The sequence below is a fragment of the Phasianus colchicus genome, chromosome 11 (genome assembly GCF_987193195.1).
Source record: "Phasianus colchicus chromosome 11, bPhaCol1.hap1.1, whole genome shotgun sequence".
NCBI classification, from domain to species: domain Eukaryota; kingdom Metazoa; phylum Chordata; class Aves; order Galliformes; family Phasianidae; genus Phasianus; species Phasianus colchicus.
Window position 1 is genome coordinate 8,061,178 of NC_143446.1, and position 15,586 is coordinate 8,076,763.

General features: G+C 35.9%; 1 protein-coding gene across 9 annotated transcripts in view; it reads left to right on the forward strand.

The window, feature by feature from the left end:
- Positions 1-15,586, forward strand: part of CACNA1D (calcium voltage-gated channel subunit alpha1 D) — a 170,212-nt gene that overhangs the window by 113,437 nt on the left and 41,189 nt on the right. For all 9 annotated transcript variants that reach the window (XM_090148162.1, XM_090148157.1, XM_090148156.1 and 6 more), the window contains 9 exons: positions 2,174-2,233; positions 6,360-6,466; positions 7,530-7,617; positions 8,084-8,191; positions 8,356-8,408; positions 8,691-8,837; positions 9,901-10,102; positions 11,430-11,588; positions 12,815-12,925. In XM_090148162.1, coding sequence (XP_090004288.1) covers positions 2,174-2,233; positions 6,360-6,466; positions 7,530-7,617; positions 8,084-8,191; positions 8,356-8,408; positions 8,691-8,837; positions 9,901-10,102; positions 11,430-11,588; positions 12,815-12,925 — 1,035 coding nt within the window. The remainder of the gene's footprint in view (positions 1-2,173; positions 2,234-6,359; positions 6,467-7,529; positions 7,618-8,083; positions 8,192-8,355; positions 8,409-8,690; positions 8,838-9,900; positions 10,103-11,429; positions 11,589-12,814; positions 12,926-15,586) is intronic.

Consider the following 15,586-nt stretch of genomic DNA (forward strand, 5'->3'; position numbering starts at 1 on the left):
GTTGCACACTGCACAAACTAGGTTCCTTTTAGATGAAGCTAAAACAAGAGTTAGACTTCAGCACACAAACTCAGTGCAAAAACTTTTGATTTTTCTTCTTATCCTCAACTAGTGCTCTAGCTTCTGGAGGCTGAAACAGCTGTCTTACGGAACTAAAAAACTAAGAGATGTCCTTCAACCTCTAATGGGACTTGAGTTCATGCAATGAGGAGGGTAGGCACATATTGAGGAAAAATGAAAATACTGGTTCTCAATACTGTTTCTGTCTGCAGCTTTGCTCTTGTATCCCCGTACTATTGTAGGTGCCTCTGAGCTCTTTCTGCTGTTGACATTCTCTGAACGTTTTTTTTCAGTAACATTCACAAAAAAACAAAAAGCTAATACTTCTTCCAAGGATAAAATTAGATAAAAACAAAAAGGCACTCTCCATGGAGTATATAGAGCAACTGTGTGCCTCCCATATCTGTAAAACTGGACAAGTACAACTTTATGAATAGATCATGGTAATGGACAAGAAAAACAGAGCTGGTGAGCCATACTGAAATTGTTACTAAAGAGCTGATATTTATTTTTGTAACTAGACCAGTAATAGGAAGATACAACTCCAGAGTGGTGGGAATTGAAGGGATTTTTCCTCTTTGGGACACAGGAAGATAAAATGTTTGAGTAATTTTGAGAAGACATAGCCCTCACGTTGTAAATATTCACAAACACACCAAAATTGCATGTTTTTCTTGTAATTACCTTGAATGATGGTATTGCCTTCGGCTGGGCAGCTTGGCAAGGGAAGGAACTCACTGTTGAATGTCTGTGTAGAGAGAGTTTAGCATTGACTTTGTGAGTTGGTATTTGGAAGACTGAAAAAGTGCTGAAAAATATGATTTGAAGAGTTGGCTGTTATATTTCTACAAGAGTTGCCTCTGCTTATTCCAGTTGGCACTCAGGTTCAGTAGCATGGCTTTCTGGTGAGTGTTAGTTCATGTTCTTTTCTGCAAATATGATTGCTTCTACTCAGTCCTGTGTTTTTTATGTTGGTTATCCCATGTTGGCTCGTTAATGAAGATCATGTTGTTTGTAGCTGTGCTAGCGTGGTAAAATTCCAGAATAAAGGACAGCACATTGGCTCAAGTCACACTGCCAAACATGAGAGCTGAACATCCTGATGAGTCTCAGGTTAGGTGTATCTGGTAAAATTCATGACAGTAAAAGCATGAAAACACAAGTTTAACAAGCAATTAAATACATTCTTTGATTCTAAAACAAATTCCTTACTGACCAATTTTTGTTGAACAGCTTTCTTATCTGACTCTTTTTTTCAGCCGCAGCAAGGGATGGAGGGATGTGATCGTCAGTGGGACATGGGAAGAAAAAAGATTTCTTTTGGTCTTATAGGAATATGTCCGTTGTGTGTTGTCTATTTTATTTCTCCTTCCCATTTTCTTAGCTGTTGCACCACTGGAAACATGTCTCTGTGCTCACCTGTTTTCTAGGTGAACTGCTGGATCCTTGAAATTAAACTAACACAGTGCTGCAGTGTATGTCTGTGACTAAATTGGTAGCTAGCAATACTTCCACCTTGAAAGGGTGAAATCCCAGCTCCATTGACAACTGTGAAATCAATATCACATCTATGATATTTTTAAAAGTTTGCATGTCACTAAATTACTGGTGTGTGTTCTAAATTTCCTGCAAATAAAGAACTGCTGTGTCTTCCAAGTAAAAAATAATAAAAAGCTGCAGTGCTGATTTTAATTAGTTTAGTTATTCATTAATGTGCTTTGTCATACTCTAGCTCAGTCTATATGGGAACAACAACATCAAAATGACTTGCTAATAACAAGCATTTACTATTACTAAACATTTCTTGCATAAGATTATGGATCTCTGTAAAAGTCTGAAGCAGGTACTTGTGAAAGCCAATAGGGGAAGGTCTGAAAGAACTGAAAGTCTCACTGGTTCTGAGTGGTAAAATCTCACATCAAAACATGGTGGCATGTGATAATTTTTAAAGTAAATATAAACTGTTGCACAATAGCTGGAATTTTAAACTGTATTGACTTAATTCCCAATCTACCTGTTTCTGTAAATGCAGGTGTTGTTGTACATGTGGTATAAACTGTAAAAACTTACTAATAGTTGAATTTCTTACTGTGGCACGTATTATACCTTGCAGATACTTGGTTACTTTGACTATGCTTTCACAGCCATCTTTACTGTTGAAATCCTGTTAAAGGTAATGCATTGTTATTGATCCTTGTTAGCTCAAAAGCAGCTTTAGCAATAATGTTTGTAACTTTTTGTTTACCTTCCAGATCCTAGGGTATGCAGATTATGTCTTCACTAGTATGTTTACATTTGAGATCATTTTGAAGGTAACAGGTTTTCAAAGGAAGTTTGTTTAAAAGGATTTTCCTTGTGTGTCACCTGCCAAGAAAAGGCACTTGAAGTGTTCTTCGCCTTTTCTCTAAGCGATCAAAGCTAAACTTTTTTTCAACCAGAGGAATTTTTAATTTGACAATTTCTCATAGTTTTGATTGGTTATTTTTTTACCATTGGATGCATGTAGAAGATGATTTTTGTATCATTACATCAATATAGTAATTCATTTTTTACCCTTTTTAAACTTACGGTTGTCAGAAAAGGGAAAAATAATTCACTGCGCATGAGCTTTTCCTTCTCCCTGCTCTGGCATTTCCAAAAGAGTTGATCAGTCTTGTAAGGAGGGAGCATGTAATTTCTCATTTCTCTTGCTGAACTATACTCACAGAGCTAAAATAGATAACTATTTTCTTGCAATAGGACTTGCAAGATATCTTGCATTTATCTATCTATACACTAAGATACGTTTCATTTATCTTATCTTGGGCATACATTTAAATACGCAGAAAGGCATAAATATGCTTGCTTAAATGTATTACCCATGCATGAGTTCAAAAGTGGCATTTTAATGTACAGTTTGTGTACTGATTATTAAGATTATCTATTGGGGTTACTCGGAACGTATATGGAGCTTACTCTGGCAAAGAAGCTCTATAACTGAGGGTTGGATGCATGTCTAGGAAACTGTTGAACAAAATAATAATTTTTTTTTTTTTTTTGAAAATTTGTGAAATATTTTTTCCAGAAACTTACGTATGATTCTTAAAAGTTAAATCAGTGCATATTCAGTTTAAGTTTTTCTTTGAGTAACCCCAATTCATACACTGGTACACTAAGAATCTGTACATAAACTTTGCATTTCTAGTTGAGGATTAAGCTTAACAAAATCTCTTCTCCCAGCTTTTGCTCATATTGCTGTGCATACTTTTCACTATGCAACTTGTTTAATACTAATTGATGCAATATTTGGGCTGTTTACAAGATAAGCTCTGTTGTAAGTACTAGACTATTTTTATGCTTGCAAATATTCTCAGACTTCAATTTAATCCCTTCTCATTTTCAGCGGTGAGGAGCTTGATAAAAATTGATTGATTTTATAATATTTCTTGTGTTATAAAGAAAAAAAGTCCAGATTTTTCACATAAAGAGAAAGGCCAAACTAAAGGAAAGAAAGGAACACTGAAAAATCTTGTAGCATTCAATCAAAGTAGTTTCAAACTCTGAATTTGAGAAGCCATACTAAATATGTTAGCACCATTTGTACAGCAGAAGAGTTGGTAGACCAGCTACATGCTCTGAGCAGCAGGTTGTATAGCTTCTGTAGTTCCAGTTTGTCTTTGTACAGATGGAGGAATTACAAAGCATGGCGTAACTAGATGTGCTAAGAAAAGAAATATTCTCACTGACTGCAAAATATTCTGACATTAAGTTATTCAAGGGAAGTAGGAAGCACTAGAGCATGAACTTCTGAAATCTGGCATTGTTAAGTAATAAAAAGAAACAAGAAGCCCCATCATAGAAAAACATGTTGATGCTCCTGACTGCACTAACTGCAGGAAGCTCTGCCTGGCAGTGTACTCGCATGTCTTTATAGTGGAAAATAAATGGTACCATAAAAAATTCAGTGGACAGTCAGAAAATGGCACATTCATGTACAGTGCCTGCTTTACTAACATGTCTCAGACTCTGGCTTTGTTTGCTCCTGGCTGGAGCCCTCCACGTTTCCCCTGTTGCTTTCTGTGTTGTGCTTTTCATAGTATCCATCATACCAGCAGCTGTGTGAGTTCTTCAGGATGCAAATTCAGGACTAGATCTATAGGAACAATAGCAGTTCTTAATTTCCAGCCAAAAAGTGTGTGAAACTGAAACAAAGATAACTAGGAGCAATATTATCAAGTGCTAAAAAGAAGCATTAAAATAACTCACAACACATGGAGAGTTCTCCCTGTGCTGTTTTACTGGCTGCTCTGCAGACATAAGGATTTACACTTTATGTGGTGTTGAGGTTATGAGGGAGGTTATGAATACCAGAAAAGCTGCAATTCTCTTATGTAACCCCTACATAGCTTTCAAATCCAGCTTACCATCCTGTTTGCAGTACTTGGGGAGTGTGAATGTGTCAAACCAAAGGCCAGGTTGTGCTTTTAACCTTGCCCCAGCTGTGCTAATCCCTTGCCATCTAAACCAGTCCCAGTGGTGTGGCAAGAGGAAGAGAACAGGAGTGGTGCTCACTGCCTTGCATTTGCCCTACGACTTGCTATGGTCTCGACCTGTGCAAAGGGTAGAATAATTTTGCTGGGATCTATACTGATGAAAGTCTGGGTCTCCATGTAAAGACAGGATGATGAGTACTTCACCTACATTTTTAGGTCAAAATGCCTTAACTTTTGTGAGAGTCTTTACATTAAGCACAGTTGATTGCATACTAGAATGTGAATGAGTATCTGTAGATTGATGTAGGCTTTTATTCAAGGTTATTTTAGTTCTTAATTCCCACTGACTTTAATTAGTTTAGTCATACTCTATACTACTGGAAGTGAAAGAGGTAGGCATTTATTGAAAATTTTATAATATAATGTATTAACTCTCTGAAGGTCATATTAAAGCTCTAGGATTGTTATTCTAATTTTGAGGAACATTTAGTGTATTGAACACAACTAGAGAAAGCTTCTTCCAAGCAAAAGGCATCCTTTGCAGCTAACGTGTAACTCACTGAAGCTGAAGAATTTCTGATGCAGAAGGCTTACAAGTACGTTCACACGAGGAGTGACACCCTGAACTGTGAGATGCCCATCAGTGGCTCTCCTCTGCTCTGTGGAACAGTTTTGAAAGATGCAATGGTGTGCTGCAAGAAATCTTTTCTCTCCATGGTGGTGAATAGAATAGAACAGAACAGAATGGAAAGTAATGAGTTTAAAATCCACAGATGTTTTCTTTATCTGTAGGAAGCAATAAATTACTGACAGTACTCAGCTCTTTTTAAGATGCGCTTAAGGCTGAAGAAATTCAGCCATGTGCCTCAACTGACAACTGGGTGTTTTTCAGATGTATTTTAATTTGAAGTCCAGTTTTCAGCATTTTCAATCGTAATCCATAATTATTTAAAAAAATATTTGCAAAATTCAACTCAAGTGCAGGTTCTGTGCTTCTTATTGGATCAAAAGGTTTCTTCTGAGGATTTTTTTAACTAGTATTCCCTCTGAGTTATACCAAGGGTCTAATTAGTAAATTCAGGGGCCAAACTCAGCTTTGGGGTACTTGCTCAGGGATTGCAGTTCATGCCTAGTACGAAAGAGTCATAGAATCATAAAACTGTTTGAGTTGAAAGTGTCCTGTGAAGGTCATCTAGCCCAACTGCCCTGCAATGAGTAGGGTCATCTACAGCTTAATCATTGCAGTCTTTGGGCTGCTCCACTGCCCAGGGGAATCAGAATCCCCAGTACTGCAAACGTGCTATGTAAAACCTTCCAAGGTACTCACTGATGGTCTCAACCCTGTGTGGAGGAGGCAGCAAAGTAATTCTGCCTGATGGCAGCTTTGCATGGCTTCTGTACCAGATTTTACTCTTGGGATTTTGCAGTACGTTTTCAGCTCCTTCAAGACAATAGGAACAATAAGGAGTCATAATCTGGACCTTACAGTTTTGTAAGCATAGAAGGTTTATGGTTCTTGTAGTCACTTTTCTATCAAAAGCCCAGCCTCTTCAGTGAAATCCACTCAGCCTAATCAGTTACATAAAAATACAACATTTGTTGGCATCAGAAGCAATTGACACATTTACTCATGTTTCCTGAGCAGAATTTTTGTTCTTTAAATTAAAAGTTACTTAACATATGTAGTATTTTTCAAAATTTCAGTTGTTTTTAGAAGGTGATACTATTGTATGCATTCACATTCTAGGCAGGCATCTTGTAAACAGCCTAAATGTAGATGTGAATAGATTGAGATAGAGATTAAACATGAAACAATTCTGTTTTTAGATGACAGCTTTCGGAGCATTCCTCCATAAAGGGTCCTTCTGCAGAAATTACTTTAATTTGCTGGATTTGCTGGTTGTGGGTGTTTCTCTGGTGTCATTTGGTATTCAGTAAGTATTACAATCTGAACAATTTATTTTTTGCTCTGGGGTTCTCTACTGAAATCAGTCTTGCAGCTCCTTTTGTTCTCCTGTTTTGTGTGGGCGCAGTCAAGGCTGGGAACAGGAGGAGGTGATGCTTTATATGGAGAGTTGTAATTCAATACTAATAGAGATTGGAAGCAAATCACTGCTTCCCACTATTGCCAAGAGAACAAGGAGGAACACCACAGCACTCTGTTGTGTAGCAAGGAATTCCTGGAGCTTCTGGAGGTTTATATGCCCTCCTTTGTGTTATTGCCACATACACAGCCTCTATTCAATGAGCTTGTTCTTTTGGCATTGTCCTACTGGGATATATAACCTGACTGGATTTGAAGGGGAGAGAAGTTGTAGCTTAATCAGGGCTGTAAGTGGTAATGAGGGATGCTTTGCTTCTTTTGGATCAGGCAGAACATAATAACAGAGTCAGAAGGTGCTTACTGATTCTCTAAGCGAGCAGCTGTGCCTTGTTTAAATCATCTGTGAATCCTTTACTGACCTAGAAATGAGCAAGGGCTGGCTGTCAGTCAGCCCCCTCCCAGTTTGTGTTCTGCTTGTGTTCCAATGCTTATGCAAGATTTTAGTTTTGCAGTGTGTTCTTTAATGGACTGTCTGCTGTTATAGCTGCTGAAAACAAATGTGATTCCGTTGAGATCTTTTCAAATCCAGTTGGTTGGAAATGAAGGTATTCACTGACTTGCAGGACTTGCACAAGGTTTTTGAATGAGGTGTCAGCATTCAAAAAAGAAAGTACTCTGGGGTGTAATTTGCTCCTGACCAACTTAATTGCTTTTGTGTCAGATGAGCCCCCAAGCTGTTAATTCCCAAGTTGCTCCAGAAATCAAAATGATTCTTACAGTATTTATAATGTTATTATTTTCTAGTATGAATAATAGATTAGTGAAAGAGTGCTTCAAAAAATCTTGTATACAATGTTGTGAATTTTCGTGTATAAGGAAGTTGTGAGAACATCGTTGTTCTTAGAAATAAAATTGATTACCTTAAATGTAACAAACTTTTATTTTTTCCCCAGGTCAAGTGCTATCTCAGTTGTGAAGATCCTTAGAGTTTTGAGAGTCTTGAGGCCCCTAAGGGCTATAAACAGAGCAAAAGGACTTAAGGTTTATATTTTCATCTTTTTCTAGATTACATTTCTGTTGACTTGATTCCTCAATTCTGCTTCAGGTTAAAAATTTTCTGGAAGAGTGCAAACCCATAAATCAGTTCCTGATTCTTAAACATACTGAGCCAGATTCTGCCCACGAATCCAATAGTTTATATGTGGAGGAAAACCAGAGCCACAGATAGCAGAATTTGACCATGGTACTTGTTGTGAGCCAACATGTCACAGAAATGGCTCCGTTGCCATCCTACAGTGCATGTGTACATTTTAATCTATACATGTTAATGGGTCTGTCTCAACAGATTTACGGGCAAATTTTGGAAAGGAGCTTAGCTATGATAGCAGGTATAATACTGTCAGAGCAAAAACAGTAGCTTTAAAAAGTGATCTAAGTGTGATAAAGTAGGCTTTTATTCTTGTGGTAGCTGTTCTAGGTTTAAAACGTTTTTTTTCTTTCTTTCCAGCACGTTGTTCAGTGTGTCTTTGTGGCTATAAGAACTATTGGTAATATCATGATTGTTACAACTCTGCTGCAGTTCATGTTTGCTTGTATTGGAGTGCAGCTCTTCAAGGTGAGCAGACTCAAAAGTAGTACTGCAGCAAGAATAGCAAAACTGAGTTGAATTCTTGGTGTCTTGCTGCTTGGTGGCTTGGTCTCATTTGGAAGCAGTCATAGTGTAAAGGCATTTATTGTGTATGTTCTCCATTTTATCACTGTGTTTTGTTTTATATGTAGGGAAAATTCTACAAGTGCACTGATGAGGCAAAACAGAATCCAGAGGAATGCCGGTGAGAACTCTTTTAAGCTAAGAAAGTCACACATATGTTGAGTAAACTGCACCAGATAAGGGCAGGCATGTGATAGGTGATTCAGGTTTGTGTAAATTGGAATTACCATCTTGAAATCCAGAAGAAAACTCTAAAACATGAAGGCAGTCAGGACAGGTTAGCAAGGAAATAAAACAAATTTATGATGGAGTAAAATAAATTATTTTGAATAAATAATTGTATAACTTCAGGGCTAATTAAATATTTTACTAATGGCAGTTTGTTTCCTTTCCTTTCCCACAGGGGGATATACATTGTTTATAAAGATGGAGATGTTGATAATCCAATGGTCAAAGAGAGGGTCTGGCAAAATAGTGATTTCAACTTCGACAATGTTCTGTCTGCTATGATGGCCCTTTTCACAGTGTCCACTTTTGAAGGCTGGCCAGCGTGAGTGAATGCTTCGTAACATTAATATTAAGACACATTTTCCAGAAAAATTCTCTATCGTTTACTAAGTATTTTGGGGCAACAAAACAGTCTTAAGCAATGGTGTAGAAATAAAGGAAGGAAATAAACCTAGTATCCTTCTAAATCTGTGCATTTTTTCCTGGTATTTCTTCATTTGCTCCTGTCAGTAATGGAAAAAGTTCTCATTTTTACATTCCTATATTTACAAGAAATAAATGAGGATGGATTTTTAAGTACAACTTAAGTTTTGGGAAATTTCCTTTACAAGGAACTCAAAATATATAGTACAAAGTAATTGTATTCCAGTAATTGCAGTTCTCCATCTCTGTGGTCTGTAAGTGGGTAATGTTGCATTCAGGAACTCAGCAAAACAGGATTTCAGTCTTTGTTTTGCACTTTCAGTGTGGTTCAGGGTATGGAATATACAGCTGTTGAGAATGCACTGGTAGTACTTAGCTTCTTTCTGTCTCTGAAATCAACTCAAAGTGACAAACAATATAGGATAACTTAAAAGTACTGTATGATCTCAGAATATATTATTTTTGTGTGTGCTTGTTCAAATCAGTGAAATCTTGTGCATTTGTATTGATTGCTTCCTAATCTTTCAGTTACTTTTGCTACAGCAAGCTATTCTTCTAGCACTAGAGTAACAATTTTTTTTATCTTTACCCATTAAGGCTAATAATACTAATATTAAAATTTTAGAACTTTGAGTAAAACTTCTACTATAAAACTAAGCTACTATACACTGTGTAGAAAACCTGAGAAGAACAAGCTGCCTTTGGCAATGTGCCTAAGTACGTAAAGGACAGCTGTATGTGGGGAAAAAAAAAAAAAAAATACAACCAGTTGGTCATTGTCTTGATTATAAAAAAGAAAATAACATTATTTCTTCTGTTTTGGTTACGTTTGTAACTACACTTGTATTCAGAGTGAAGTCGATAATAAATAGTAGGGTATTTCTGAAATCTGTCCTCTGAGTCTCCATATTTTACTATCTTTTGCCATTTTAATGCTAATGAAGATTTTTTTCCCCCCCCAGGCTGCTGTACAAAGCTATTGATTCCAATGGCGAGAATGTAGGACCTGTATACAACTACAGAGTGGAGATCTCCATTTTTTTCATCATCTATATCATCATTATTGCTTTCTTTATGATGAACATATTTGTTGGTTTTGTCATCGTTACATTCCAAGAACAGGGAGAACAAGAATACAAGAACTGTGAGCTGGACAAAAATCAGGTTAAAATACATAATGAACTCTTAATTTTTGAAAGTATTCTTTTTTATTTATTTATTCACCAATAGCTTCCTTTCTGCTTTGGGCCAGAGGAAGGCATCAAACACATATCTTAGTAATAAAATAATTTTAAAAAGTAGCCTGAGTAAATAGCATCAGTTGGTATTCAGGTCACTCTGTATTCCTCTTTCTGCAAGCCAAGCATCTCAGTCTTTTTGTTGTGAAGGTTGTTATGTGATGGTTGCTAGTGTCTTAGTGTCTCACTTCTTGGTGTCATGTTAAGAGGAATGCAAGCATTTAACAGTTTATCCATAGGCAGAAGTAGATTTTACAATAAGAACAGATATGTAAAAGTTATGTTCTGGATAGACTGAAAATGTTTGAAGTGTTCAGAATATTCTACTCTACTTTTTTTGTCTATTAAAAAAAAGTAAATAAATCACATGTGATGCTCGTATTTCCCTTTTATTATTTAACCCTTTCACTAAGAAACTTGCCAGTGACCAGTCATAGTTTTTTGGCTACCATTGTTCCACTGCAACACTCTTCATCCAATGTAGTTAAGCATGAAGCTCTGTGGAGCATTCATAATGCATTTTGTGCCCCCAACAGCTAGCTTTTGTAAGCATTCTTCAAAAGACAAGGAGAAGGCCCAACAGATATGGAGATTTAGGTGCTGAGACCTGGAGGTGAATCCATGATGTTGCTGCTATCAGTTTATCTCAACAAATAGGAATAACACCCACTGGTGTTTATTTTGCAGACTGTAGGATTTTATGCTATGCAGTCATGATAATGATTGAAAATTTAGTAAAGACAAAGTACTGCTTAAAGACAATTAGAAGTCAGCATTATTGTTAGCTGAGATTCTTTACAATGAGTTCTGTTGTATGAACTCATTGTTCATACAACAATGTTAATATTATATAGTTAATATTATGTATGTATTATGTAAGTTAATATTATGTTGGTTGGGTAACAATATGATGATATGTGTATCAGTACACTTAATACTATAAACAATACATATATGTATACATACATGTGGTTGGTGGTATACTGGTATGCTGTGTGAGGGTGAAATGCTTTAGAATTTTCATCTTTGATTCTTTGCATGTAGCTGAGTAGAGTACGTGCCTAGATGCAGTTGTAAATAACCAAGTGAGGGTTGGTAAGCTACTTGATTAATTTATTAGTACTTAAAAATGTACGTAAAATAGGTACACTGCTTCTTTCTGCTTTTAACAATTTGCACTCATCACCGATTATATTCCCTTTGTTTGACTCTTGGCTATGATCTGACGGTTTTTGATGTATTTTCTTTTGCAGCGTCAGTGTGTGGAATATGCCTTGAAGGCACGACCTCTTCGTAGATACATTCCAAAAAATCCCTACCAGTACAAGTTCTGGTACGTGGTGAATTCTACTGGATTTGAATACATCATGTTTGTCCTCATCATGCTGAACACACTTTGCCTGGCTATGCAGGTAGGAAAAGCAGAAGCTCTTTTGAAGCCACTGATATGAATTGGAAGGAAGGGTGTAGAAGATGCACTGCCTTTTGTTTATAGCAATTGTTTGTTAATTAAAAAAAAAAATCATAGTACTCTTCTGTGATGTGTGCTAATCTGTGCATCAGTTCTCTGAAGCTAAGTGGTTTGAAAGAGCTGGATGTTTGTGGTGATCTTCCTAACCCAATGGAACTCATTGATCTATATTTGGTACTTGTGACCCTGAAATTTATAAATGTGCATTCCCAAGACAGTCCATGTGCAGGAAAGTCTGAAAAGAAGAGCCTATTTTTGTTAGCAAACATTTCTCTAATCCTCTTAGATTCTTTTATCTAATATATTCTTGTATACAATGTCTTTAAGCATTGCTTCACAACTTCATAACTCCTGTTCTTATTCTGTCTTTGTTTCATATATGCACTACCCCATATTTCTACCACCTATGTCTGTATCTTCTTTAAAAGTTTTTAAAACTTATATGGAGCAAGTCTAGAATTGTATAATATTGCAAACATGTTTTCATGTATTAGCTGTATATCTGTTTATATGATATATTTCTTTGTATTTTTACACAGATTTTTTTTTTTTGTCTGTATATATTTACTACTTCTTCCCTTCCTGCACTATTATATCCACTGCTTTTCATTAGTTGGTACACTTATCTACTTTTCCCAGTTGTTCTAATTTGTTTCTTTCTTTTCCTTGGTACTTTAGAGTTTGATAAGAAAAAGAATCTTTCAAATCCAATTTATATACCCATCCTACTTACTTTTTGTGGTAGACTTGCATGGGTGCTGTATGCTCTTAAAAATATCACTCCTACACAATATGTTATGCTGTGACTAAGACACTACAAGCTTTCTAAGCAGGTGTGACATGAGATTATGTTATTTAAAAACAACCTTCTAAGACTCAAAAAAAATTGCTTTTGTCTAATATTCCTTTTTTTTGTGGGAGCAGTATTCTCCTCAGATCTTTCTCTGAAGGTCACCAGATGTAGAGGAATGCCAGATTTGTTCCGCTCATTGCCTGCATGGAACAGATGAAATCCATTTTTGGAGAGATATTCAGCTAGTCTCATATGATATAGTTGTGCGTCATAAATACTACCAGAAAATATTTTCTTCTGCTGCAGTGTTGCCTTACTTTCACTTAGTATTCTGAAGCTTTTACCTTTAAATGTGTCATATTTTTCCTCCACAGCATTATGGACAGTCTAAGCTCTTTAATGATGCAATGGACATTATGAATATGGTTTTCACGGGAGTGTTCACTGTTGAAATGGTTTTGAAGCTGATTGCATTCAAACCCAAGGTAAGTTTTATATGTGATTTAATTAGGGCATCACCACAAGAATTAAGTGTAATGTAAGTTTCACAATAGCTATGCAATATTCAAGTAACAAAAAGAACCTATATGTTTCCCACAGTTATCAATCAGTTAAATCAGAATAGAAATGTTAATCCAATAACACGTATATATGTAAATCCAGGAAATGAAATACAGATATCAGAGCAAACATTACAAGGTGATTGATGACATCTGAAATATTCTGAGGTAACAAAACTATTCCTTTCTAAATTTAGACAAATCATTTCAAGTAACAAGCATTACCACTTCTCCTAATTCCTGGTACCACATTCATAACCTTCAACAAAGCTGACCTCTATTAAAGATTTGTATGTTATATTTCTTTTTCAAAATGCAAAATTGTTCCTTTACTTTTTAAAATATAGCCACGTACTACAAGCATACACAGAAATAACTTAAATATTCAATATCCTTTTAAGGTTTTAATGTTTTCAGTTATGTATACACACCATTTGGTAGAGGGTCCTATAGGAAGCATCTGAGATTCCTTGCTTTAAAGGGACACTGTCAAAATGAATAATGTAGACATGTTGTTGAAAGTGGATTCACAAGACATACTGATAACTGTTACTATTAATTTTTAAAAGAAGATGAAAATTGAATTGTGGCAGTTCATGCAGTCTTACTTGTTCTGTTCTCATACCCCATTTATGACAGTGCAAAAGACAAACTACACTAAATTTTGTTTTCAGTACAGTGAAATCAATATTTTTTCTGAGCTTCTGCCTCTGCATATAAGTGAAGTAGTATGATCACTCATTAGATGTGAAACTTGAAAATAAACATTTGAGGTTCCTGATCTCAGCATCTAAGGCTGGTTGGTTTTTTTTTTTTTTTTTTTTTTTTTTCATCTTGCACTGCTCTTCTTTTAAAGTAATCAGAATATTTGAATCTGTAAATTGAATGCGGACTGTGCACTTCCTTTGGTTTAAGTAGTGTACTGAATGACTCCAGTTTGTGAGGACAGTCTTATCTGTACATATTTAGCTCTGACACTTACAGCAACATAACCATGGCAGCCTAGATTCTAGTGCACAATAGATGCATAATTCCTTTCCAGCACTTCAGAACTCTTTATTCAGCACGATTTAGCCATGAGCTGTACTGTGCCACCCAAGTTACTTGATTTATGGTTAGCTTATTTTTGCCTGCACAGAAGTAAACAAATCATCCATCACTTGAGGTCTGGTGTTGAGATAGGGAGTGTGGAGTTCTGGGTGAGTTTACTCCCTCTCTCATAGTCGTTCTCTGCACTGTCTAGACTGTTATACATTTCTAGTGAATTTATATGTATTTTTTTGTCATCTGTGTTATTTAAATGCCAAGGATTTCACAGTAAAACTAACACAATCTGAAGCCCTAGAGGGATAGTTGTGTGGTTCACAGAGTATGCTGATTGCATTTCCTGACTTGTATTTCCTGTTGTATATCATTGTTTCACACTGACATTTCAGAAGACTTTGCTGCGTTCTATCATCTGCTCTTAGAAAGAAGATTGTGAATCCTTGTGTGGTTCTCCATGCACCTGTGCCTATAGTCAGAAATAGCAGCTAATGCCAAATCAATTGGTCTGGTCATGGGTGTATAAATCACAGTTCTCCATCTGTATTATGAACTTCCCACTCATTATTGAATGCGGTGTCTTAACAGTGGTCTCTAAAATTTGGTACAGTTTGGATTCTAATGTTGCAATGTGCTTTCTGTCTGATTGGATGCTTTTACTGTAACAGCTCCCTGGAACTGAAAACTGAGAGTTTGAAGGGAAGACACTTATTTCCTGAATTTCCCGAATTTCATTCCCTGATAGAAGTAGACCTTAATTTTGTTAATTAGCAGGATGTGGTTAAAAATCCATGATATTAACCACACTTTTCAGAGACTAATTAGCACAGAAGGAAGGAAGTGACATATTTTTAAGGTTGTTCCTGGTAATTTTTTTGAAGATTGTAACTTTTAAAATCAAATAATATATACCTAAACACTGACTGGCAACGTCTACCTCACAGTTCATTAATAACTTAAAATGAGTTAGCAGTCTTAAAAAGAATCTAAACATTAATCTAGATACATATTTTAAACAACAATGAATTGTTTTTAACTAATGTTAAAATGTTGTAATGGTCAGAACAATCTGAAACCAAGCCTATAATTTTCCTTTGGGATTTTTGGGAAAAAACTGGTTCATTTCCTCTGTGTTTACATCACCATTGGGTTCCTTTGTCTACTATGACAGAATGGACAACATTATTTACTACTTTTATGCACTATAGAAATAATTTCAAAGTTGCTCCATTAATCAGTGTGTAAATATAAGAAAAATGGGAACATGTTAGTTTTTATCTAATCTGCTTGACAGTGTCCCCTTAATAACACTGACAAAAATCCTGTAAAAAGTGTAAGCTTTGCTTTTGCTGTTCATGCAAACTTAGTGCAATTATAAATAATTGATACTCCTACTGTGGTAATTGTGTTGTGTAAAATCGAGGTACTGCAGACTGCCTTCTGGCTCTGAAACATATAAAATTTGGATAAATAATAGATGTTAAAGGTGATGCTGAGTGTCTGGCACACTTGCTGACTGGGAAATTGGAACACAGAGAACTC